The sequence below is a fragment of the Geotrypetes seraphini genome, chromosome 10 (assembly GCF_902459505.1).
Source record: "Geotrypetes seraphini chromosome 10, aGeoSer1.1, whole genome shotgun sequence".
Lineage (NCBI taxonomy): Eukaryota > Metazoa > Chordata > Amphibia > Gymnophiona > Dermophiidae > Geotrypetes > Geotrypetes seraphini.
The window spans coordinates 20,439,302-20,465,306 of record NC_047093.1 but is presented as its reverse complement, the minus strand read 5'-3'; the positions used below and the strand labels follow the sequence as shown (position 1 = coordinate 20,465,306).

The 26,005-nt window shown below is 43.0% G+C and overlaps 1 protein-coding gene across 1 annotated transcript in view; it reads right to left on the bottom strand.

Moving 5' to 3' along the window:
* The window catches only part of UTP6 (UTP6 small subunit processome component), a 45,375-nt gene extending 20,727 nt beyond the window's left edge, over positions 1-24,648 (bottom strand). Inside the window, exons 1-10 of the mRNA XM_033961642.1 lie at positions 24,499-24,648; positions 23,956-24,040; positions 23,004-23,045; positions 22,796-22,888; positions 19,990-20,037; positions 19,487-19,550; positions 16,938-17,056; positions 14,825-14,902; positions 11,658-11,739; positions 10,593-10,674 (exon numbers count right to left, since the gene is read on the bottom strand). Of these exons, the coding sequence (XP_033817533.1) occupies positions 10,593-10,674; positions 11,658-11,739; positions 14,825-14,902; positions 16,938-17,056; positions 19,487-19,550; positions 19,990-20,037; positions 22,796-22,888; positions 23,004-23,045; positions 23,956-24,040; positions 24,499-24,590 (785 nt within the window). The 5' untranslated portion in view covers positions 24,591-24,648. The remainder of the gene's footprint in view (positions 1-10,592; positions 10,675-11,657; positions 11,740-14,824; positions 14,903-16,937; positions 17,057-19,486; positions 19,551-19,989; positions 20,038-22,795; positions 22,889-23,003; positions 23,046-23,955; positions 24,041-24,498) is intronic.
* Positions 24,649-26,005: the final 1,357 nt, after the last annotated feature.

Sequence of the window (26,005 nt, the reverse complement as noted above, 5' to 3'; positions counted from 1 at the left end):
ATCCCAACAAAACCATCACCAGTACCACACCAATATATTATCTCAGACACTGTATAAATGCCATGGAAATCCCTACACTTTTGTAATACTTTAAAAAACTGTATTCAAAATGTCACCATTGTAATTCCCCATAATAATATATGGACCTTTACTTGTAAAATCACCTTGAACCCATACTGGAAAAGTACATATTTAGATAGTACTTTAAAAAATTGTACTTAATCTCACAGTACACCAGGCTGCCAAGCATCACAGCGTGTAAAAAATAAAAAATTATGAAATAAACTCTCTGTCTTGATGCTATGGGAATCTTATGCTGTACGCCAACATTTCAAGTGGCAAAAAAGATTTTTCGACATGAGTGAAAGAGCACAGTTACTTACCGTAACAGGTGTTATCCAGGAACAGCAGGCAGCTATTCTCATAAATGGGTGACCTCCAAGCTATCCAGAATGGGATGGTGGGAGTGTTGGCAGTTTAGGAGAATAAATTTTGTAATACTGTCTGGCCAAAATGGCCATCCCATCTGGAGAAAACATCCAGACAATAGTGAGAAATTAAAGTATGAACCGAGGACCAAGTAGCAGCCTTGCAAATTTCCTCAATACGTGTAGATCTGAGGAAAGCTACTGAAGCTGCCATTGCTCTGACCTTATGGGCTGTGACTCTACTCTAGGGGTAATCCAGCCTGGGCACAGCAGAAGGAGATACAAGCAGCCATCCAGTTGGAGATGCTACGCTTAGAGATAGGATGTCCCAACTTATTTGGATTGAAGGAGACAAAAAGTTGAGGAGCAGTTCTGCGTGGTTTGGTGCATTCCAAATAGAAGGCCAAAGCACGTTTACAGTCCAGAGTATGAAGAGCTGATTCTCCAGGATGAGAATGAGGCTTTGGAAAGAACACTGGAAGAACAATGGCTTGGTTGAGATGAAATTCCGAAACCACTTTAGGTAGGAATTTAGGATGAGTACGTACCACCTTGTCATGATGGAATACAGTGAAAGGTGGATCAGCAATTAAAGCTTGCAGCTCACTGACTCTTCGAGCAGAAGTGAGGGCAATGAGAAACACCACTTTCCAAGTGAGATACTTCAGATGAGCCGTAGACATCGGTTCAAATGGAGGCTTCATCAATTGAGCAAGAACAACATTGAGGTCCCAAACCACTGGAGGCTTGAGGTTTGAGAGGAGGTTTGACATTGAAAAGTCCTTTCATGAATCTGGAAACTACCGGATGAGCAGAAAGGGGTTTTCCTTCAACAGACTGATGGAAAGCAGCAATTGCACTAAGATGGACTCAGACCGATGTAGACTTGAGGCCAGAGGTGGATAAGTGCAAAAGGGAGAGGGAGAGGGTGGTGGATACCTGGAATGCGCTCCCAAGAGAGGTGGTGGAGAGTAAAACTGTGACTGAGTTCAAAGAAGCGTGGGATGAACACAAAGGATCTAGAATCAGAAAATAATATTAAAAATTGAACTAAGGCCAGTACTGGGCAGACTTGCATGGTCTGTGTTTGTATATGGCCATTTGGTGGAGGATAGGCTGGGGAGGGCTTCAATGGCTGGGAGGGTATAGATGGGCTGGAGTAGGTTTAACAGAGATTTCGGCAGTAGGAACCCAAGCACAGTACCGGGTAGAGCTTTGGATTCTTGCTCAGAAATAGCTAAGAAGAAAAAATTAAAAAAAATTTAAATTGAAACAGGTTGGGCAGACTTGATGGATGGACCATTCGGATCTTTATCTGCCGTCATCTATTATGTTACTATGTTACTATGTAGTCTAAAACAGAAGACAAGAAGGAATATTGAGGCTCCTTATCGTGAGAAAAACACCACGTAGAAAATTTAGTCCATTTTTGGTGATAGCATTGTCTAGTGGTAGGTTTCCTAGAAGCCTCTAAAATGTCTCTTACAGACTGAGGAAACTGAAGAGGAGTTATGTTGAGAGGTACCAAGTTGTCAGGTGTAGAGACTGCAGGCTGAGATAAAGCAGAGATCCCTGACTCTGTGTAAGCAGAGATGGAAAAACTGGTAGAAGGTATGGCTCCCTACAGCTGAGTTGAAGTAGAAGGGAGTACACCAAGGTTGTCTCGGCCACCGAGGAGCAATCAGAATCATAGTGGCATGGTCGTTCTTTAACTTGACCAGAGTCTTGAGAATGAGAGGGAATGGAGGGAATGCATACAGGAAGAGATTCGTCCATTCCAGAAGAAAAGCATCTGCCTCAAGGCGATGAGGAGAATAGATCCTGGAGCAGAACTGAGGCAGTTTGTGGTTGTGGGGAGCTGCAAAGAGATCTATCTGAGGCGTTCCCCACTGTGAAAAAATGTGATGAAGAAGCAAGGAATGGAGTGTCCATTCGTGAGGTTGCAGAAGACAACTCAAGTTGTCCGCAAAGCAATTTTTTGCCCCTTTGAGGAAGGTGTTGTGGCGGATTGCCCAGTCCCAAACCTTCAGAGCTTCTTGACAAAGTGAGGAAGATCCCGTCCCTCCCTGTTTGTTGACATAATACATGGCAACTTGGTTGTCCGTCCGAATGAGGACTACCTGGTCGTGAAGAAGATGTTGAAAAGCTTTGAGAGCCTTGAAAATCGCTCCGAGTTCCAACAGATTGATGTGACACTAACGATCCATTCTGGTCCAGTGGCCTTGAGTACGGAGACCATCGAGATGAGCGCCCCAAGCGTAGGTCGAGAAATCTGTTGTGAGGATCTTCTGATGAGGGGGCGTTTGAAACAGCAAGCCTCTGGAGAGATTGGAAGAGAGCATCCACCAGTGGAGAGACTGTCTCAATGAAGGAGTGACTGCAATGTGTCGAGAAAGTGGGTCGCAAACCTGCATCCACTGAGATGCCAGGGTCCACTGAGGAATTCTGAGGTGAAGTCTGGAAAAGGAGTCACGTGTACTGTAGAGGCCATGTGACCCAGGAGTACCATCATGTGTCTCGCTGATATGAAGGAGCGGGAAGATATTATTACAGAGTTGAAGGAGGACTTCCAGACGTTGTTGCAGAAGGAATGCTCCGAGTTGGATAGTATCCAGAACAGCTCCAATGAATTGTAGATTCTGAGAGGGTTGAAGTTGGGATTTGGGAAAGTTTATTTCGAATCCCAAACTCTGTAGGAACCACGTAGTCCATTGGGTCGCTACAATAACCCCTTGAGATGTTGAATCCTTGATGAGCCAGTCGTCCAGGTAGGGAAATACCTGAAGACCATGGTTTCTGAGAGCTGCGGCTACCACTTGGTGAACACTCTGGGAACACCAGGCACTCTGGTGAACACTCTGGGAGATGAAGCCAGGCCAAAGGGCAGCACTCTGTATTGATAATGCAGATTACCCACCCGAAATCTGAGATATTGGTGGGAGGTCAGATGAATGTGAATATGAGTATAAGCCTCCTTGAGATCCAGAGGGCATAACCAGTCGTTCTGATCTAGGAGGGGATAAAAGGATGCCAGGGATAACATACAAAATTTTTCTTTGACTAAAAATTTGTTGAGAGCTCTGAGATACAAAATGGGCCGCAGATCGCCCGTCTTCTTCGGAACAAGGAAATAATGGGAGTAAAACCCCCTGTTCTGCTGTTACAAAGGAACTGGTTCGATGGCATGGAGACGAAGCAGAACTTGAGCTTCCTGAAGAAGAAGGGCGGTCTGGGATGGACTGGAAGGATACTCTCTTGGAGGAAGCTCTGGTGGAACCTGAGAGAAATGAAGAGAGTATCCATTCCTGATGATTGACAGCACCCAGAGGTCGGATGTGATTGCCTCCCATCGGTGGTAAAAATGATGGAGATGACCTCCAATAGGGGGAAGATAGGACAGAGACAGAACAGTGGAGGTTATGCTCTGTTTTAAACAGTCAAAAAGGCTGCGTAGCCTTAGGTGCAGCAGAAGGTTGAGGTTTCTGTTGCTTCTGATTCTGCTGTTTCTTAAGAGGAGGGCGAGTGTAAGGAGCCGCTCTTGGAGCAAAATGTCTCTGATAAATAGGAGGAGGGCGTGCAAGCTTGGCAGGAGCTGGCTTTGGCTTAGGTCTTACAATAGAAGCAAGCAAAGAATTTTTCATGCTCAGACAATTTCTTGGTGGCTGCCTCAATAGATTCATCGAAGAGGTCATTGCCTGCACAAGGAATATTAGCTAAGCGGTCCTGAAGATTAGGATCCATGTCAATGGTACAAAGCCAAGCAAGGTGGCGCATTGCTACAGAACAATCAGCCGCCCTGGCAGATAACTCAAAGGCATTGTAAGAAGACTGAAGTAGATGTAATCTGAGTTGTGATAGAGAAGCTATAACTTCTTGAAATTCAAAGTGCTTTTGAGCATCTAAATAACTGATAAATTTAGGCAAAAGAGCAATGAGGAACTCAAAATAAGTTATAAAATGAAAATTGTAATTAAGGACTTTAGAGGACATCATGGCATTTTGATAGATGCGACATCTGAATTTGTCCATAGTTTTCCCTTCCCTTCCAGGAGGAACGGTAGCATAAACCTTGGAAGACTGGGACCTCTTCAAGGATGACTCCACAAGTAGGGATTGGTGAGATAATTGTGAATTCTCAAACCCTTTGCAATGGAGAGGGTTATATCTAGAGTCCAATTTGCCTGGAACAGCTGGAATTGCATAAGAAGTCTCCAGGCATCTGGTAAAAGTCTGAGATAAAAGCTTGTGAAGAGGAAGCTTAAGTGACTCTGCCGGAGGTTGAGGAAGATGCATGACTTCGAGATACTCCTTAGAGTATTTGGAACCAGCATCCAATTGAAGGTCCAAGTCAACAGCCATCTTACGAAGAAAAGATGAAAAAGATAGCTGATCCGCCAATGCCTTCCCTCGAGAAAGACTCGAGGTCGTCGAGGCAGCCTGGGTCGAAGATGATGCTTCAGCATGAAAAAAACGTTTTTGAATATATTTCTAAGGTGCTCATCAGTTGTCTTATCCCTCTTTAGTGACTGCTTACAATAGTTCTCTAACCATTTCAATAGACCTCAGAACCACCACTCCTCCGTCCCACAAAAGTGTCTTAATGGGGAGATTCAAGTGGTGACCTCCTCACCGGTCTATTTAATTTAAATAATGTGCAATTCTTATCATTTTTTAAGCTTATTTCTACTTATCTCAATAATGGTAAACTTTCAGTTCTCAATATAGGCTAGCGGTGAGACCCGACATGTTTCACGAAGGTTTCATCAGGAGTCTACCCTAAAACAAAATTTTTAAACAAGTTAATACCCTCCCGTGAACCATTACTCTGCAAACCTACTACAAAAACCCTTTTTGCTTACCACCACCGCAGCTATCCACCTCTATCCTTCGGTGTATGTAAGATGGCGGCCGCGTCTTAGGGGCTCCCTTTATATCTATTTCCTGCTAAGAGACCACCCCTCCTCCATGTAATTGGTCCGGGGGAAACCTCCCGATCCTAAATTACTCTCCATTTTAGCTTTTGTCAATCACACACGGCCTCCCTGTGTTTAAAACATAGAAGCCCACTCGATCTCTAAATTCATCCCATGGGGAACTACTATATTAAGCCTGTGAATCCATCTTTGTTCCTTCAGGTTGAGAATTCTATATGCGTCACCACCCGCCCTCCCCCTCTGTTGTAGACTGTCAATCACTCTCCACCTTAATTCAACTACTGTATGTTTAAACTGAATCATATGGGACACCATCGGGGCTTGCAGAAGCCCCCTATTGATTCTGGATTTGTGCTCATTTAGCCGAGTTTTTACTTGCCGGCTTGTCCTCCCTATGTAAATTAAATTACAGGGGCAAATGATTGCATATACCACCCCCTTACTATTACAGTTTGTGTTGTCCCTGGCTGTGATGGTGATATGTTTCCCCGGGACTACCCATTGGGTCCCTACAATCGCTGTTTCACACCATTGGCAATCTCCACATTGGGAATGTGAACCCATAGTGGAATTATCCATACTTCGAAATTTTTTGAAATTTAGGACCTGCCCTATCGTCTTAGCTCTTTTAAAAGATACCATCAGGAAATGACTAAGCCCCTCATGCAACCTTACTATATGCCAGTATCGTCTCATGATTTGAATCAAATGTTTGGAGGCTTCAGAATAAGGAACCACACAGATCAACCTGTCTTGATCTGGTTGCTCCTTCTGTCTGTCCATAATCAAGAGCTCCCTCTGGGCGAATCTCGCTCTCAAATATCCTTGTTTAATCGCTTGGGCAGGATACCCCCTCATCAAAAACCTTTCCTGTAATGCCCTAGCTTGTTTTTTGAATTCCCCCAAATTGGAGCAATTCCTCCTGATTCTAAGACACTGACCGATAGGCAGCCCAAATTTCAATTTAAAAGGATGAAAACTTGTGAAATGTAATAAGGTGTTCCGGGCCATGGGTTTTCTAAAAGTTGTAGTCAAGAAGCCCTCCGGGGTCCTCATTACCAGGAGATCTAAAAATTCTATCTGATATTGATGAAATGAGCAGGTGAATTGTATGTCTATTGACTGAATTCAAATATTCTATAAACCTCCCCAATTCCTCCCGAGTACCTTCCCATAGAAAGAAGATATCGTCTAAGAATCTAACCTACATGGGAATTTTTTCAAAAAAAGTGTTGGTATATAAGTACTGTTCTTCAAATTTTGACATATATAAGGTGGCCACCGAGGGAGCCAAACTTGCTCCCATGGCCACCCCCTGAACTTGTTTGAAGAAGTCATCTCGATATTGGAAATAACTATCCTCAATGACCCACCGGGCCAACTGTAGTAAAAAGGAGGTGGAAATATGCTGTGGGGGACTGCGAGCTTGAAGTACTTCCTCGATGATATCCAGCGCTTGAAAAAAGGCATTAAGAGAACATGGAGACTTGGACGAAACAATCGAAACTGCTGAGTCCTCGAGGTACGGAAGTGGGGACCTCGATCTTGGAGTCAGTAGTCTAGTAGAACTGGAAGGGGTAGATCAAGGCTTAGTCGAAGAAGGGCGTTCTTTGAAAGAAAAGGTATGCCTGGAAGTATGCTTCGATGAAGGCCTCGATCGTCTGTGGGAATGATGCTTGGAAGTAGACCTCGAGGATCGAGGAGACTTCGCCCCGGAGATAGAAGCAGTCGAAGCCACCAGGGAATGGATAGGGCTGGAAGCTGTGGATCGAAGCTCCAGAGGCTTGATGGAGGAACCTCGATGCACTCCCAAAGACTTTGCTCCTTGTATAGAGTGTGAGGATTCCTGTTGAGGCACTTGCAAAGAATCTGCTCCTTGCTTTATGTGCATAGATGCCAGACCAGACACTCGCAGAGACTCTGCTCCCTGCATGGAGTGTGTAGGCTCAGACTGAGGCATAGGAAGAGGCTCAACCTCACGGGAGTCTGCAGAATGCCCAGGCTGGATTAGAGTAACAAGCTTCGGTCCCATGTTACTAAGGAACTGAATGAACTGTTTCTCTAACATGGTCTGGAAAGAAGCCGGCAAGGATGGATCCGCGTCTGAAACTGGACCACTTGCTTTGGCTGGAGGTTCCAGAAAAGCAGTGGAAAGGTGCTTCGACTTGGAAGTCTTAGGCACCTTAAGCACCACCGCTGGAACTTTCTGCTGAGCTATCTGACTTGAGGATACAGGGGAAGATACAGCAGACGTCGTCAAGGAAAGAGCCGCTGCAAACGAAAAAGGTCGGCTTCAGAGTCAAGAACAAGGTCAAATTCATCCCGAAGAGCTTTTCCATTGAAAAGTATATGACGTTTAAGAGCTCAGGGTTGAAGAGTAGCACAACTTTGGGTGATGGTCTGGCCCAAGGTACTTGAGGCACCTACTGTTTGGGTCCGTGAGAGAAATTGCACGCTGACATTGGCTACACTTCTTGAAGCCTGTTGTTGGCCGGGACATAGGAGGAAAAACAGCCGCTGCAAAGTCGAAGCCCTGCCCCAGGAGTCGAATGGAAGAAAGAAATTTTTTTTTTTTTTTTTAAAGAGAAATAAAAGAATAAAAGAAAAACACAGCAATTTGTGAAGAAAAAGAACACAAACCGCGGTGAGAGAAGGCATGAAGTAACAAAGTTAAATGCAGAGAGTCCAAGACAGATTTCTCGGCTCCGCGGAAAACTGAGAACTGAGGAGACACGCAATGTGCTGGACGGAAAGGCACTCGCGCATGCACGGTGCGGCTGACTCGAAACTTCTAGTTTCTACAAGCAAGTCTGCTTGCGAGGCTTCCGCAACGGAACTCCGTCGATGACGTCACCCATATGTGAGAATAGGCTGCCTGCTTGTCCTGGGATAATTGCCTTTACTCTGTCACCATGGGCACATAGCCAAGTTTTGAATAAATTTCAAGACAACTTTAAAATGTACGTTTTAGCTGTTCAGGCTCTGATGGGGGTTGGGGGTCTTGTTTATATACCCAAGGTCATAAGAATCCAGGCCTTAGGTTCTGTTTGTTGTCCTTCTTTGTAATGTGGTTTTGGGAACAGGGTTTATTGCATGCTGGCTGTGCTGCTATGATTATTATTGGTTTGTATTTTCAGTAAAATTGATTTTCATACAGTAAGGAGGGTGAATAGGGGGAGTTTAGAGGTGGAATTGTTCAAGGGATATATGAAAAATGATTTTTACATGAACCATCAATTACTATAGACTGAACACTCTATAACAGGGGTGTCAAAGTCCCTCCTCAAGCAATTTAAAATGCTCTCACTCTCAGGCCTTGAGCATGCGCACATGCTCAAGGCCCAGCACAGGAGGCAGATCTTCAGGCACCAGTAGAGAATGACACGGTGAAAAAATTGGTCCCCGTCACCGCCCCGTCCCCGTCTCACCATCCCCGTCACCGCCCCGTCCCCGTCTCACCATCCCCGTCACCGCCCCGTCCCACCATCCTCTTCACCGCCCCGTCACCGCCACTGCCACCCCATTCACCACCCCGTCACCGCCACTGCAATCCCATTCACTTTTCTTTATTTACGTATAAAGGAAACATTCTTTAAAACTTTAAAACTTAGTTAAATATTAGTTAATAACTATACAAAAACAAAACACGCAGAGAAAAAATTAATTAATATAAATTCTCAAAACTGACACATTTTGATCACTAAATTTAAAATAGTTATTTTTCATACAGTTTTTCAATCACTAATCTTCCACCACCCCTGGGGCTAGCAATGCAAAAACAAACACGACATGTACTTTAAATGCTTACAATGTTAGCCTATATGGTAAGTAGACGCGGCCGCTGTACCTAATCGCGGCAAAGATCTCCCTGCCGTGATTAGCATAGTGACCGCGGCTACGGCTGCAAGTCTCCCCTCCCCCCAGCGATCACGGCAGGAGGGCACCCAACCCCTCCTGTAGACCCCCCCAACGGCCCTCCCGACAATCGCAGCAGAAGGGTACCCAACCCCTCCTGCCGGTCCTCCCAATGGCCTCCCCTAAGATCGCCGGCAGGAGGGTACCCAACCCCTCCTGCTGGACCCCCCCCCCCAACGAACCCTCCCACCCCGGAACCCCCTTAGTCTTACTTTCCAAGTTGGACCGGACGGCTCCTCACACGTATGGCCAGCAGGCTTGCCTCCGTCCAAATGAGGCGGGCCCGCCCCTACCCTGCCCAACCCACAGGATCCTAGGGCCTGATTGGTCTAGGCACCTAAAGCCACTCCCGCTATAGGAGGGGCCTTAGGTGCTTGGGCCAATCAGGCCCTAGGATCCTGTGGGTTAGGCAGGGGAGGGGAGGGGCGGGCCCGCCTCATTTGGACGGAGGCAGGCCTGCTGGCCAGACGAGCGAGGAGCTGTCCGGTCCAACTTGGAAAGTAAGACTAAGGGTGGTGTTTCGGGATGGCGGGGTTTGTTGGGGGAGGGACCGGCAGGAGGGGTTGGGCACCCACCTATTGGCGATATAGGGGGCCGTTGGGGGTGCCGGCAGGAGGGGTTGGGCACCCTCCTACCAGTGAGGGCGATCGTCGGGGGGGGGGCGGGTTCTATTGGCAGGAAGGGTTGATCTGACAAATGAGGAGCACGGTGAAAACACAGGTAAATAGCGGTTCCTAGAAGGGGGGACATTGGCCTGCGGGGACAAATCTATTCACCATTTTTGCGGTCGGTGAAAGGATTTGTCCCCGCGTCTGCGGCGATTTGCTAATGAGGTCACCATAACCCGCAGCCACGCAGCGGTTCGCTGCGGGGATCGCTCCCCGTGTCATTCTCTAGGCACCAGCACCAACGCACAGGACATGCTGGTGCCGGTGCGGAGGCTACACTAAAGTAAGAAGAGGGTTCGGGTGAGTTGGGGGACCTCAGGTCGCGGCAGGGGGTTGTGCCGGTTCGCAGGGGGGGGGGGCCTTCGGGGGGGAGCAATGCCGGTTCTCGGGGGGGGAGCAGCGCTGCTGGCCTCGGGGGGGAGGGGGGGAACATATCAAAGTGAGTTTCCATTATTTCCTATGGGGAAACTCGCTTTGATAAACGAGCATTTTGGATTAAGAGCATGCTCCTGGAACGGATTATGCTCGTAATCCAAGATACCACTGTACAATGTTTTATGTTATGTTATTTATGGATATTTGTTGATTTCCTTAATAAAAAAATATTTAACGTAAACCAGTTTTTGAGGGGGAAGGGAGAGACTTACTCCTCAAGAATCTCTTTTTGCAAATCTTGAGCAAAGTTGAACAATTTTACAATGGAGAGAAGAAAGATGTGAAATTCAGCACCTGTGAATGTAAATACAGTTATTTTAGAATAGCAATGCATGAACAGTAAAACATCAGCCTCACAAAGTCGATAGGAAGTATAGAATTCAAAGAGTACCCGGGGGAAGGGGGGAGCTCATTTTATTTATTTTCAAACGTATAAACCACAGTTCCAGTCTGGTTGCTGTAGTTGCAGAAATAAAATTAGAACAATTCTAACAAAACAATGCAATAAAATAAAATGTAAAAACCACACATACATCTCTAACTTGTAAAGCAACCTAAAATCAGTAGCTATATAAATCAAGCCATCTACCAGAGAAAATGTATGCTTATGAAGCTGTTCTGAATTTCTAGCAGAGACTATACCGTCTTTACAACCAATTAAATCTCTTTTTGGTTCCCTGAAGCAGGAGCGAAACAGGTTTAGCATGTTGGAACCTCTGACAAAGCTAAGTGTCTTGTCATTCTAATTGAACATTTTTTTGAAATGTGTTTGAAGGCACTTTAAGCATATGCAATGATTGGGTGGTGAGGCGATATTCTTGGGGTAAATACCCCTTGTCTCTGAGCAAATTCAGCCTTTGAATTATATATATGAGAAGTCTAATGCTTATGTGCACAAGGTTGTTAATCTTTTTAGAGGAGTGACCTTTATTCTCGATATTCAACCAGTTTGGTACACCCTCAGTCACAAATAGTGATTAATTTTTTCCCCATTGGTATTTTGACAGAGAAAAAAACAAGTCATAAGATTTTAAGGAGCAGTTGTGCCTTAATTCCCTAAGCTTTACAAATAAAGTTAACTTCACCTCAAATTCCTTCAGGTAGCTTATTCGACAAGATAGGCAATAAGGGAGAAAGGAGGAAAATTGGATCAAATGCATTTTAAATTGCTTTCTCCCCCTAAAGAAATCCCTAGGGTGGGAGAAAACTACAAGAGGACCCAAGAGGATATGTGGTTTTATCTTCCTACATTAAGACCTTGAATAGGAATATTTTACCTCCGATCTTTTGCACGGCATCTTTGTAGATAACTCGAGCTAACTGACCATTGAGAATTTCCTCAGAATACTCAAGTTCACCCTGTGAAGAGCAAACAATTTTTACAAAACCTCTCTCTTCCTTTTCAACGTCATTAGTTACTCGTTCATGCCAAAACATATTACAAACAGGGTTCCTAGATAAGCACAAAGTCAAAGTCATATTACAGAGTGTCGGTAAAGACTAAGAATAAACAGAATAAGACAGTTAAAAACGATGGTGTAGATCAGGGGTGTCAAACTCAATCATATAAGGGGCCGAAATATAAAACACAGGCTAAGTCGCAGGCTGAATTTTTTTATTAAGATACTTACAACCTCTACAACCCCACGCCAGCTCTGTGGTGTAAACAAAATAAATTTAAAAAAGACTTTTCCTCTCTCTTTTAGGTCCTAGTTCACGCTTGCTGTCTAACACCAGCTCTGACATTTCAAATCTGACATATTGTAATCACAAAATAGAAAATAAAATTATTTTTTCTACCCTTTGTTGTCTGGTCATCTTGTTTTCCCATCATCGTGGTCCCAGTTTCTCTTTCTGCTTTTTGTCTATCTTCTACTAATTCTCTTTCCAGTCCATTTTTTCTCCTCTTCTCTCTTGTTCCATTCCCTCCTTATGCCTGTCTCCAACGTATTGATTTTTCCTATTCAGCTTTCTTAACTTTCTTTTTTGCCTCTGTCCACTCAAATCCTGCCCTCTTTCTCACCCTTCTTTTTAAATTTTCAGCTCTCTCTCAATTCTCCATCTTCTTTCAGTCCCTAGCTCTCCTCCTCTCTCGCTTCCTCCCTCTCTTTTCTGTTGTTCTTCTTCCCTCCCCCTTGATGCTGAACAATGAGATGGAAGGGGAAAAAAAAAAGATGCTGCATCTCTCTCTCCCTTCCACCCCCAGGCCTAACATTTCTCCTCTTCCATCCCCAGATCCAACTTCTCTCCCCTTCTTTCCCAACTGCCCCCCATCCCATCTCTTCCCCTGCCTGCCTCCCTCCCCCCATGTCCACCATTTCTCCATTTCTCTTCCCAACTGTTCTCCCTTCAAGTATCTCTTTCCCTCTTCCTCTACACCACCCCATGTCCAACTTTTCTCCCTTCAGACCATTGGCCACCATCTCTCTCTATCTCTGTCCTCTGTTTCTGGCCCCATAAACTCTCCTCCCCCCACCCCGCCCAATCTGCCACTGCTTTTAATACCCTCCCCCTTCGTATTTAAAAACAAACAAACAGTTAGTCCAGGAGGCTTCCATGGCCTATCCTGTCCTCCCCTTTCTCTCCACGCTGGTCCGATGTCGCCCTCACCTTCTGTCAAGCTGAAAAATCTGTCGGCCTCAGCAGTGATTCAGCAATGTTATCCACTGCTCCCCTTCTTGCTTTCCGTCTGCTGTAGTCCACCAGGCGGAAACAGGAAGTTGAGTCAATGGAGACAGATCACAGCAGATGGAAAAGCAAGAAGGGTAGCTGCGGGCAACACTGCTGAATCACTGCTAAGGCCGGCATATTTTTCAGCGTGACAGAAGGTGAGAGCAACATCGGACTGGCGCGGAGAGAAGAGGAAAGACATGCTGGGCCACAGGGACCACCCAGAGCCTTGGGGCCGGGCCGTGAGAAAAGGAAGTTCCCAGACCATGACTCCAAGGCTGGGAACACTGCCGCAGGCCACATAAAACGGCCAGGTGGGCCGGATTTGCCCCGCAAGCCTTGTATTTGACACATGTGGTGTAGATAAACCATCCACATTTCAGCAAATCTCACAAGATATTAAACATGAGCTTTGCTGCAAAAATCAAAGAGGAAAAAAAAAGTGTGTACTTTTCCTTTGATTATTGCCCAGAAAAGCCAGCATAGCTTTCTTCTCCTCCCCTAACCACACCACGGGAATGCCTCCGAAACTTTGTGGGTAAAGCACTCATGTGATTGACATATATAGATACTTTTACCCATAGGAACAGTGGGTAAATCAAATGCCCATTTCAACTGGCCATAAGTTATATGTATCTCCCTGTCCTTGTCACTATTGTATTGCTTGATCAGACTTGATCTGCTCAGCTCTAGCCCCTGACTCTCTTTCCTGGTCACTGTAACATACTGCCTTTCCCCCACCCCGCCTGCACATTCATGAGCTCATGAGAGCATTCCCAGCATGCATGACCTTATCAGGATGACCTGTTCACTGGCTCAGGAGGTACACAATGGCTAGTTTACAGCCTATGACTGCAGGTCACAGAAGGAACCCTAGTGCATGGTCCCCTAATTGAGGATTAATGTATATTGGGAAGGAATATGTAAACAGTAAACAGGAGAAAATCCCTCAGTAGTTATAAAGGCTCATGGCATCAGATTCCAGCCCTGGCTATATAATGTACAAGACTTTACTGTAATATAAAGGGGAAAAATAAAGAGAAAAATAGACTTATTACTGTTATGTGCAATCTTATATCCCACTGAATTCTCGCAAATTCAAGATCTAGGCGGGTTACAAGTAGCATAGAATCATACATGCTACTTAAAATTATAATTTGAGTGTAAGATTAGGTATCTAAAAAAAGTACATAACCACTAACATCGTAATAAATGTTTATTCTATAGGAAGAAAAGTCTGAGTCTCCTTAAGCCCCTAACAGGGACTTCTTGAAAAGCCATGTTTTCAGATTTTTGTGAAACAGTGCATTTACAGTGGTTGCATGAATTTCAATGGCGAGTGTGTTCCACGCTTTTGCAATTTGATAGTTAAATGATTTGTAGTGAGGTGTTGTATATTTTATGTCTTTCAGAGTTGGGAATGACAGGGTCAAGCAGTCGGAGTTACAATGATTAGCAGATCTACCTAACAATTCAGTGAATCTGGGAAAGCTATTGGGAACATCACCATATAGTGCTTTGAATACTAAGCGTTTAGATAGTTGTAATGGCTGGAATATCAAATAAAAATGAATAACTAATTAAGTAGAAGCACACAAAGAGTAAGAAATGCTGCTGGACTAAGACAGGAACAAAATATAGATGCTACTTAATGTCAAACTTGATGTCTTGCTTCAGGGTAAAAAGACAGAACTCTTAAAAAATATTAGAGGTTAAACGATAGAGAAAGACACAGAGACACACAGAAAAAAACAGAGAACTAAAAAATTCTTACCAAGTCTATTTTTGCTTGCTCTAATTCCTGTTTTTCTTTCCTTTGCTTTTCAGCATGCATCAGCTCCATTCTAAAATACTATGAGACAATTAAGGCATGGTCAGAGTCTGTTCCTATAAAAATAATTCTTCATGAATATGCCAATACGAGTGGTACCTCGGTTTACGAGTGCACCGTTTTGTGAGTGTTTTGCAAGACGAGCAAAACATTCGCAAAATCGGCGCCTCGGAAACCGAGCGTGCCTCGATTTGCGAGCGGCGCCCCCCGCGATCGGCACCCTCCCCCCGCGATCCGGCACCCTCACGCCGCTGCTTACTGTCATCTGGGCACCGGCATGTCCTGTGCGTTGGTGCCGGTGCCCGAAGATCGGCCTCCTCTTCTTGCTGGGCCTTGAGCATCTGCGCATGCTCAAGGCCCAGCAAGAAGAGGAGGCTGATCTTCGGGCACCGGCACCAACGGGGGAGGGTGCTGGATCACAGGAGGGGCCTTCGGAGAGAGCAATGCAGGTTCTCGGGGGGGGGGGGGGAATAGAGTAGCGTCGCTGGCCTCGAGGGGTGGGAACGTATCAAAGCGAGTTTCCATTATTTCCTATGGGGAAATTCGCTTTGATAAACGAGCATTTTGGATTACGAGCATGCTCCTGGAAAGGATTATGCTCGTAATCCAAGGTACCACTGTACTACATATCACTACATAGCAAAGTAGAATCAGCCACAATGAAATGTATATGAGAAACCCACACACACACACACATTTGGGTCATTTTCAGAAATTTTTCCTCTGATTTTTGGACATTTTTTGGTTTGTTTCACACATCTGTTTTAATGAAAAATAAAAATTAAGGTACATTAAATAGATTTAGCATGCACTAAATTTAAGGCACCCTAACAAATGTGCATCCCTACCACACATATAGGATGACAACAACTCCGACAGCATCAGATGTATCACATGTGGGCAGTATCAGACACATTTTTAAACTAGTGACCTTATACTAGATTATCTTTCATCTGACATCGGCTCTCACCAGATGCTTTCCACTCTATTTGCCTTACCTGACCCCTCCAAGGACAGAAAAAAAAACAAAAACAAACACAAAGGGTCCTACAAAGGCAATTTTTAGTCACTAGGCTATTTTTTTAGTTCCTGCTGCCCTCTCTTTCCAGGATGTGATGAACTTTAGAATTGCTGCAGGAGACCACACTGAGCACAGCTCAGCATCAACATGATCTCCCCCCTAAAATATATAACTTGGGAAGAGAGATTTACTCATCATGTTTTTTTTCTATTGTTCTAAAGTACTTGATAATGTCTATTATAGAACATAAAAACTCTCACTGGTTTTCAAAGCGATCTTTGCACACATTACCCAAAGCCAAATAAAATATGTAGATTCTAGAACAAATCCAGATGTCAAGTCCTAGTTTAAATCACAGGAGATACTCTCGCTAAAATGAGGGGGTGTGTATATGTGTTTGTGTATGAGGGTGAGTGTGTGAGAGTGTGTGAGGGGGTGTGTGAGTGTGTGTGTGTGAAAGTGTGTGAGTGTGAGTGAGTGTGAGTGTGTGAGGTTGTGTGTGAGTGAGTGTGAGAGTGTGTGTGAAAGTGTGTGAAAGTGTGTGAGTGAGTGTGAGAGTGTGCGAGGGTGTGTGAGAGAGAGTGTGACACATACATACATACCCTAATTTCTTTCAATTTTTAAAATTAAAATCTATCTTTCAAGTACTACACAGTTTAGTTAACAAATCAGTTTTGTTAATCCCTGCAACTAATCACTTCTATAATGATTCTGATTTGGCTTGTCCCTGGAGAGCTTACAATTTAATTTTGTACCTGGGGCAATAGAGGGGTAAACAAACTTGCCCAAGAACACAAGAAACCACAGTGAGATTTAAACAAGCTTTCCTGCTACTCAGTCTGATGATCTAACCACTAAGCTACTCTTTCTCCAAATATATACACACACAAGAGAGTGTCTCTGTTTAATGGAACTTAAGACAGCCAAGACAAATAAGAGGCTTCCAAAAATACATTATAGCAAGTATGGTTAAATCAGCAAGGCTATTTTTAGGACGATAACTGCCAAACAAGTTATATGTATAGTTAAACTCACTTCTTGATAAACTTTGGGTGACTCCGGGTGGAAGCGCAAGGCACGCAGGAATAGGTGCCGTGCGCTCTCCGACGACAGGCGATCTTCCATTTCCCACTTCGCCGCCATAATCCACAGAGCTGAAGCAACAGCAAACATAGAACACTACATATGAAGGTGATTCTTAAACTCTCAATCGACATACATTACTGGGTTCAAAATCTCTTCCATGAGGAAGGGGGGAGGGGAAGAGTCTCAAGGGAATGCGCTACGATTCCAGTTCTCCTAGATCAAAAACAGACACTAGAACTGCAATAAACAACCAAACCTGCACAGTCATGTAATGCCTCTTTCTAAAAAACTAAGGGCTCCTTTTATCAAGGTGCGGTAGGGGTTTAATGCGCAGAATACCGCGCGTTAAACCACCTGCCGCGCTAGTTGCCAACGCCTCCATTGACGAGGCGTTAGTTTTTTGGCTTGCCGCAGGGGATAGCGCATGATGAAATGTCCGACGCGCTAACCCCCATAGCGCACCTTGATAAAAGGAGCCCCAAGTATAGAGAATTCCAACAACCGGACAATCCCAAAGAAAATAAAGAAGGAAAGTTTAAGGCTGAACAGGTGTCTTTAGGACCATCACTGGGGGATTGAGACAGCACTAGTGTCTCTCTCAGATATTATGTGCGACTCTTAATTTTGGATAATTCTTATACTGGTCCAGTAGAAAGTGAGTCAACAGTGTTCCAAAAAGCCAGCAAAACACATGAGGATATTATGCTGTGCTAAGTTCCACCCACTCAGCTGTAAGTATGCGCACAACATGAAACTAGATGTTTGAAATAACTTACACTACTTAAACTTATTAAAAAAATGAAAAAAAAAAAAAAATCTATATATATAAAATTGGATGTGTGTGTGTGTGTATGTATGTATGTATGTATGTATGTTTCAGCAAACTCTGAACAACAAAGAAAAATGGGGAGACCCAATGATCCACAGTGAAAACAATCCACCAATGAAAACAAAAACAAAAAACTGTGGATACAGATGTTCTGGAGATAATTTATTATATACTGACATATAAAAACATGAAAATTCAATGAAAAATGTACAATGATAAAAAATACAGTGATAAAAATCCAACCGGATCCTACACGGTCCGTGTTTCGGCGAACATGCCTTCCTCAAGGGTCCAATTGTTTGCTAACTCACATATAAAGTATTGGACTGAAAACAGTCTATATAGCGTTTTTGTTTGGGTTTTTTTTTTTGCTACTTCAGCTTATCTGCGGTGTTCTTTGCTCACATGTTTAAAGACAATAGACTGTTTTCAGTCCAATTCTTTATATGCGAGTTTGGAAACAACTGGACCTCTGAGGAAGGCGTGTTCGTTGAAACACGGACCATGTAGGGTCTGGTTGTATTTTTACCACTGTATTTTTTATCATTGTACTTTTTTCATTGAATTTTCATGTTTTTATATGTCAGTGTATAATAAATTATCTCCAGAACATCTGTATCCAGTTTTTTGTTTTTGTTTCCAGCATAACTCTGAAACACTTGGCGAGATTTCAACCAAACTTAGTATACATCACTTACTATCTGGGAATAAACATGTGGGGGTGGGAAGGGAGCGACATGTAAAAATTATCGAAAAAGACAGATTTTACTGTCTAATCCATACTTTTTGGGCTTGCTGAAAAGAATACTCAGCATAACTCTGAAACACATGGAGAGATTTCAACCAAACTTGGCATACATATGATTACTATCTGGGGATGGGAAGGGAATGACAAGTAAAAAGTCTTGAAAACGATAGATATTAGTGTCTACCCCATAGTTTTCGGCCTCGCTGAGATGATGTTTATGTTTATTAAAATCTTTCTATACCGCCTATACAGCCAGAAAGGATCAAAGCGGTTTACATCACAACTCAATCATATTTAAGAAAAGAACTCCATTAAAAATAGGATATGAAAGAGAAAGAAAAAAGGAAAAGAAATTAACATTTCTAAAACATATCCACCATAGCTATTATATAAAATATCAAAATATATAAATACAATTTAATTAAAATTAACTCTGGAACGCATGCAGATTTCAAACAAACTTTGTATACATATGACTAACTATCTTGGAAAAAATACTGTGGGGGTGGGAAAGGGGTGACGTAAAAATTGTCGAAAACGACAGATGATTGGGATAAATAAATATCCGGGCAACGCCGGGTAATCAGCTAGTAAATAAATAAGAGGAGGTGGTTTAGTGGCACAGCTATGCACAACCACACAGAGGGGCTGGATTCAATTCAGATCTTCTGGTCCTTGGGAGGAGATTAAAGGCTCACATTTGTTGGATTTCAGAAAGAGCCCTAACTGCTTCCCCTCCCACCATCACTACCTGCAAAGACCCTGTGGTATTATGAATGAAGATTCATGGCACTGGATCTCAAGACCCCATTGTGACTGTGCCGGAAGCACAGAAGACAAGAAAAAAAAGTGAAAGTAAGTGAGAGAGAGAGATCCAGAAAATAAATTGTTCTACAATGGAAATTATACATATAACGGTACCTGGTTTGTCTGGATGAATAGCAAGCATAGCTGAAAAGACTTTGCTAAGCTGTGTTTTACAATTCTGTTAAAAAAAAGAAGCATTAGCATACTTAGCATTTGTCCACATACAGACTTTTTTTTTAAATCTGCATTCTTTGCAAAACAAGGAAAATCATTAACATAAACATGCAGAATGTTCTGCTGCTCACTGAATCATCACTTCCTTCTCTAGTTAAGTCTTTATTCAAGGAAACTGAATTTCCCACAGGCCTCCAACAGAAATGTTTATAAACTGAGCTGAACATACCATGTGTAAATCTGAGAACAGTCTACCGGGGATGCACTCAGATTATCTTAAATTTGTATCTGGGTTGGGTCCTTAAATATTCATATATTCAAAAATGTAGAATAAAATGTGCAGAACTAATAACAGTCCAGGAAGCATTCTAATTAATTATTATGTGCCAAGACTTATTTGCTTCATTAACAGAAACTTTAAAATATTTGAAACAAATACTTACCCACTTTTTGCAAAATGCCACATGAGACAGCCACAACTGAAGGTCACTCTAAGGAGAAAACATCCCATACAGATGATTAAATTAAATGAGGCAAAGTGCAATAATCCTGTATGGGGTATTTTTTTAAAGAATTATACAAAGCAACTAATGTGTATTTTATTATTTTCCTTTCCTGCTGAGTGCGACATACATGTCCCCTCCGTATTCACGGTGATTAGGGGCAGAGCTGGCCCGCGAATATTAAAAAATCGCGAATAATATTCAGGCCGGTTCTGCCCCTAACCCCCACTTTCCCCGACTATTTTAAGCCCTGAAAGCCCCCCCTTAAACCTCACCTGGTGGTCTAGCGGGTTTTCAGGCAGGAGCAATCTTCCCATGCTCCTGCCTCGTGCAGATCGCTCACAGGAAATGGCTGCTTGAGCTTCCATAGTCTCTCAAGCCATTTCCTGTGAGCGATCTGCACAGGGCAGGAGCGTGGGAAGATCACTCCTGCCCCGAAAATCCACTAGACCACCAGGTAAGGCTTAAGGGGGGGGCTTTCAGGGCTTAAAATAGCCCAAAAAAAAGAAAAAGTAATTCTAGGTTTAAAACCGCGAATAAGCAAATCCGTAGATACGGAATTCGCGAATACAGAGGGGGAAGTGTATACAGTATTTATAACAATATAGGAAAAACAGCCTCAAAGACTCAATAATCATAGAGAGCAGATAAACTGCCCAAATGAGCTATGCTTTTCTGGAGCACAGAGAATTACCATTGACTGGTGTTGCCAGAAAAAAAAAAGCACAACTAAAAATCCACTTTCTTGTAGGAAAAGAAATGGAGTACTCAAAAAAAACAAACTGGCAGCACTATTTAAGTACACGTCTCCCTCCGTATTTGCGGTTTCTGCACTTGCGATTTCGATTATTCGTGGTTTTTAGCTTGCTGGCTCCTCCCCACAAATTACATCATCCATGAGTGCAGATAAAAATTTTGGCGTGTTTTTCCAAGCACTGATTCCCAGCATGCGCAGAGAAAACTGCCGATTCCCAGCACTTTCTTCACTGTGTTTTGTCTCTCCTTTAGGAACAGGCCAGGTCTCCCACCATGTTATTCGCGGTTTCACCATATTCATGATGGTTTTTAATAGAAAACCGCAAATAACATATGAAAAAGTTATTCGTAGTTTTTCTGTATTCACGGGTCTGTTAATCCCCTATCACCGCGAATAGGAGGGAGAAGTGTAGTTTATAAAAAACAGTCACCTCCCCAGCCTGGAAAGCAAAACTTTGTATGTAAGAAAAGTTTCTCTAAACTAAAAAATGCAGAGATATAAAAAAAAAAACCCCACAAAAAAGAGAAGAATAGTTTTATAGAAAAACCAAAACTAAGCAAAAGAGTAGAACTTATCTTAAGTATACGTAGGGAGAAAAGCATAGCTCATTTGGGCAGTTTTTCTGCTCTCTCTGTTTGTTGAGTCTTTGAGGCTGTTTTTCCTATATTTTTATAAATATGTCACACCCTCAGCAGGAAAGGAAAAGAAAGTTGATGTTGCACACCTATAACAGGTTTCCGCATTGTGGTGTTATTTCAGGTTGAAAATAGAATTCCTCTCGGAACTGATCTTTCAATTTTGTACTCACTGGTCCAAAAGGGACCTATCCTATCAGCTGTTCTTTCAACTTGACTTCATGCTAATCATTGTATTGTTAGTCTGAATTTTAAAAAAAGGGTGAAACCCGCCGGTGATGGCTCTGATGCTTGTCTGGTTAAATCACTTGCACCTCTGGTATGGGCGGAGGCAGACTTTTATAACACGAGCCAGAACTTTTCTTCTGAAACTGATGAGGTTTTTCATAGTTGAATAAAAAAATAAAAATAATGAAGATAAGGACGTTTCAGCTTCCGACCGCTTTGGCGGTTGAAAAATAACTGAAAGGATTCTGATTCAATTAGCTTTGTTAGGGCAGGAGACTAGTACTCGCACTCAGAAACCTTTAAAGGTCAATCAGAGCTTTTTGACAAGGGCCGAATCAGCGCCGTCAGCTGTGACATCACCCACTTGTGTGGCTGCTGTATCCTGCTGTCCATGGAGAACAAAATACACACTAGTTGCTTTGTATAATTGTTAGGTTGAAGTGTATGCCCTCATTTTGTGTGGATATTTTTTTTTAAGAAACAGATGTCTGCAGCAGTAAAATTATCTGATGCATGAATATCTCCACAGAGGTAGAGAACTCAAAATATTCAGCAACTGCTTGTCCCTATTACTACAAAAAACTGGCAGCCAGGTCACAACTAGAGAGCTGCATGGGGATTGCAGGAATCCTATAGAAATAATTAGTAGCAGTAGTAGTAGGTTATCTTCCAGGTTTACAGGACGCTTCCCCGCAGAGTGTAGTTAATATCTCTGATAATGCTAGAATGAAGCTTGGAAAGCACAGAGAAGCTATTGAAGCACCACAGTGAGGATGCAGTCTCAGAACATCAGACTGAAACTTGGCATACTCATTGGTCAGGAGAAAATGGAGGGCTGAAAGCGAGTTAAGTAACAGCATCGTCTCCTACACGGAGACCTGGAGCAGGAGCGACAGATTAATTGTAGGGATGGGTGGGAATGGAATGAATTTTAGCAGGTACGGGTGGAGATGGGTGAAATTTCTGTCCCCATACAACTTTCTAGTCACCATGCCTGCTTACCACGAGATACTTTCCACAATGATGGATCTGATTTAGCAAATAATCATTCCTTAATCTTTTTACAACAAATAACCACATTAAAACAAGTAATCATTCTATCTTAAGGAATTAGACCCCTACTCACTTTCCATTTTGCTGTCGCACGTTTGAAAACACTGTGTATTCGCTGCACAATTGAAATTTCTATTTCCTCTTTCTTAAAAGAATATCCAATGCGCTAAAAAAAAAGGGGGGGGGGGAGGAGAGAAAAGGTGAAATGTCAGAATTAAATTTCCAGAACTCTGAATATTTTAGAGCTTTTACTTTTCATTAACATTTTCAAGTCAACTTACCAATCTTCTTTTCTTGATCAATTCTAGAAGATTAATGTCATACTGGGGAAAATAAATGTTAAAAAAAAGTTATTACCAAAAATAAAAAGTACATAATACCAAAAACAAAATTTTAACCTTTTAAAAAATACATAAAGAAAACTTTTTCCTGATTATTACAAATTATAGACCACTTAACCGAGAAAACAAATTATTTATATATCACCATTAATACATGTTTATTGTTCAAATTATTGCAATGGCACCAGAGCAATTCCAATTCAGGAGGTGGGAAAGTAAATGCTCTGCCTCCCAGTAAGCCTATGTGCTTATTTTAAAAGCAAAATGCCCTATGGGATTTCCCTGGGGGGGGGGGAAAAAACCCTTTCCCAGCTGGAACTATGGGGCACAATGTAATCATACACTGGTTGATATTCAGCTGGTGAAGGTAAGTGGTTTTTTGTTTGTTTGCTTGTTTGTCATTGAATATCCGAGTGAGTGGTAATATTTGGAAGTTATGAAAATATGATCACTATTCCGTGCTATACCTGCATAGTTAAACAGGAAAAAGTTAGGACTGCTATTTAAAGTGATCCTGTTTTCCTGGTTAGCTATATGAGCACCAGCACCGAATACTGCTAGTACCTGCATAACTCCCGCTCCAACCCTGGACCACTCCAGTACTGCCCAGATAGTGCCATGGTGGTCAGAGGAAATATTTCACTGGGCAGTGTCTGCTAATATCACCTCCCAGACTTGCCCATAGAGGAACACTGTAAATAACAAACACCCACACCTATCCAATTTTCCCAACAAAATGGCCAGAGCTGTGCTCACTTTGGGTGGGCCCTAAGTCAACCATGCTTAAACAGTGGTCTCTCCATGCCAACCATATAGATGGCAAAAAAAACCAAAACAAACAAAAAACACACCACCCCCTGGCCTTACAGATACCATGAGAAGTAACACATACCTGAATGTAACTGATAAAATCTTCTTTGCCAAGAGCTCTTCTGTGTATTTTGTATTCTAGTGCAGACACCTTTTTAACCACTGCCCTTAAAAAAATAAAAAATATGCGCAAATTTTAAACCACTCCTAGCAAAGTACATGTGTCAAAATTTAACTTTTTGGTTAAAAAAAAAAAAGCAAGCCACAAAGAATCCTCAGCATGCCAATTCAAGGAACTGATCTTTCCATTTTGTGCTCACAGGTCCAAAGGGACCTATCCTATTAGCTGTTCTTTCAACTTGATTTCATGCTAATCGTTGTATTGTTAGTCTCAATTAAAAAAAAAAAAAAGCAGCATCTTCTTTTCTTTGCTTCTATTTATTACATTCCCTCATAAAAAAAGCACAATTTGTATGTTCCCTTTGCAATTGCTAATAAAGATATTGTTTTAAAAAAACCCCAAAGCCCTAGGTTAACTCGAAGCCAGCAACCCCATGACGCGGTGGTACAATCTCCCAGTCCTCGTCATCACAGCTGCTGCTGCACGCGCTTCCCAACCACTCACTTGATTTCGCGTCGCGAGAACAGTCCGACCCGCTCCAGCTGCTCCAGTTCCGGCAACCTAGCCTCGAGGCTCCGCTGCACGAATTCGGCCATCGTGAGTCCCGAGAGGACCGCAGCGGGGTGGGCGAACGTGTGCGCGAACGTGTGCGCACGGAGGCTTTTAGCCGGAGCGCCACTTCCGTTCCGGTGGTGCACTGCAACAAGGAAACGGCTCGCATGGTTCCGGCCCGCTTTTCCTCCCCGGACTCAGTTTACAAAGGGGGGGAAACGGTGCTGGGGAAGGACGTGATGTCTGCAAATGTACTTTCGGTTGTTGCTGATGGAGCCGAGTCCGAAGGCAGACTTGCACGGGCTGGCTTGTTTTCTTAACACCCGCTCGTGTAGTTGAAAGGACAAGGGAAGATTTTTGCAAGCATTTCCCATTCTGCCTTAGGGACTTTGTGGTGACAAAAGGGACTAGTGTGTAAGCACAGTATGGACAGCTTATTCTCCACAGTATGGAGAATAAGCTGGCTCTCTAGAGCTTGTAGATCGGTCTGGGAAATGGTCCGAATAGGAGATCTTTTACCAAACACTGAAGAACATATATGAGGGGCGTTCAATAATGTATCTACCTGAGTACGAAAAAGTAGCAAGCCAACAAGTCTGCATGTTGTGACATCTCAAGATTACTCATGCACAGTTGTAACTCAGTGCAAGTCTACAATTGCAAGAGACAGGATGGCAGGAGAGTCTTCCTGCGAATCAAGTAAGAAACGACTAGATTTGGAGCACTGTTCAGTGATAAAATTTTTCACAAAAGGGGAAAAGACAAAGAAGATCTATGAACACATGACGAGTCTGCCCCATCATCCTACAAAGTTAAATTTTGGAGCAAGCACTTTAAGTGGGGTAGAGAGCCCATTGAAGATTACTTTCACAGTGTACAGCCTGTGAAAGCAACTTTCACAGAAATGTGCAAGAAAGTTGAGGATTTCATTTTGTCAGATGAATTAAAGTTTCCCAAATAGCTAAAGAAATGGGCATCTTAGCAAGTACAGTTTGGAAAATAATTCATCAAAAGTTGGGCAAGATTAGTGTAAGATAGGTTCCAAGAATGCTGATGCCATATTAGAAGGCCCTGAGGATCCAGTACTGTCAGAACTTGGAGATACTCCATAAAGACCAAGTGAATTTTTTTCGGCATTTGGTGACTGGAGATGAGACTTGTATCTAGAGATCCCAAGTCTAACATGGAATTAATGCAGTGGAAGCACAAGTCATCCCCCACCCCAAAAAAGTTAAAAGACAGAAAAATCTGCAGGCAAAGTCATGGCAACTGTCTTCTAGGATGAAGGACTTTTGCTTCTGGAGTTTATGCCACTTAAGAAGACAATACTAGTTCTTCAAGAACTCATTCCTCAAACATGCTTCTACATGTATTCACCGAAGTCCCTCAGATTACCACACTTATACTGTATATTCGGCAAATTTTGTGTGTGGTTTTCCTCACCGGAACTATTCAACTC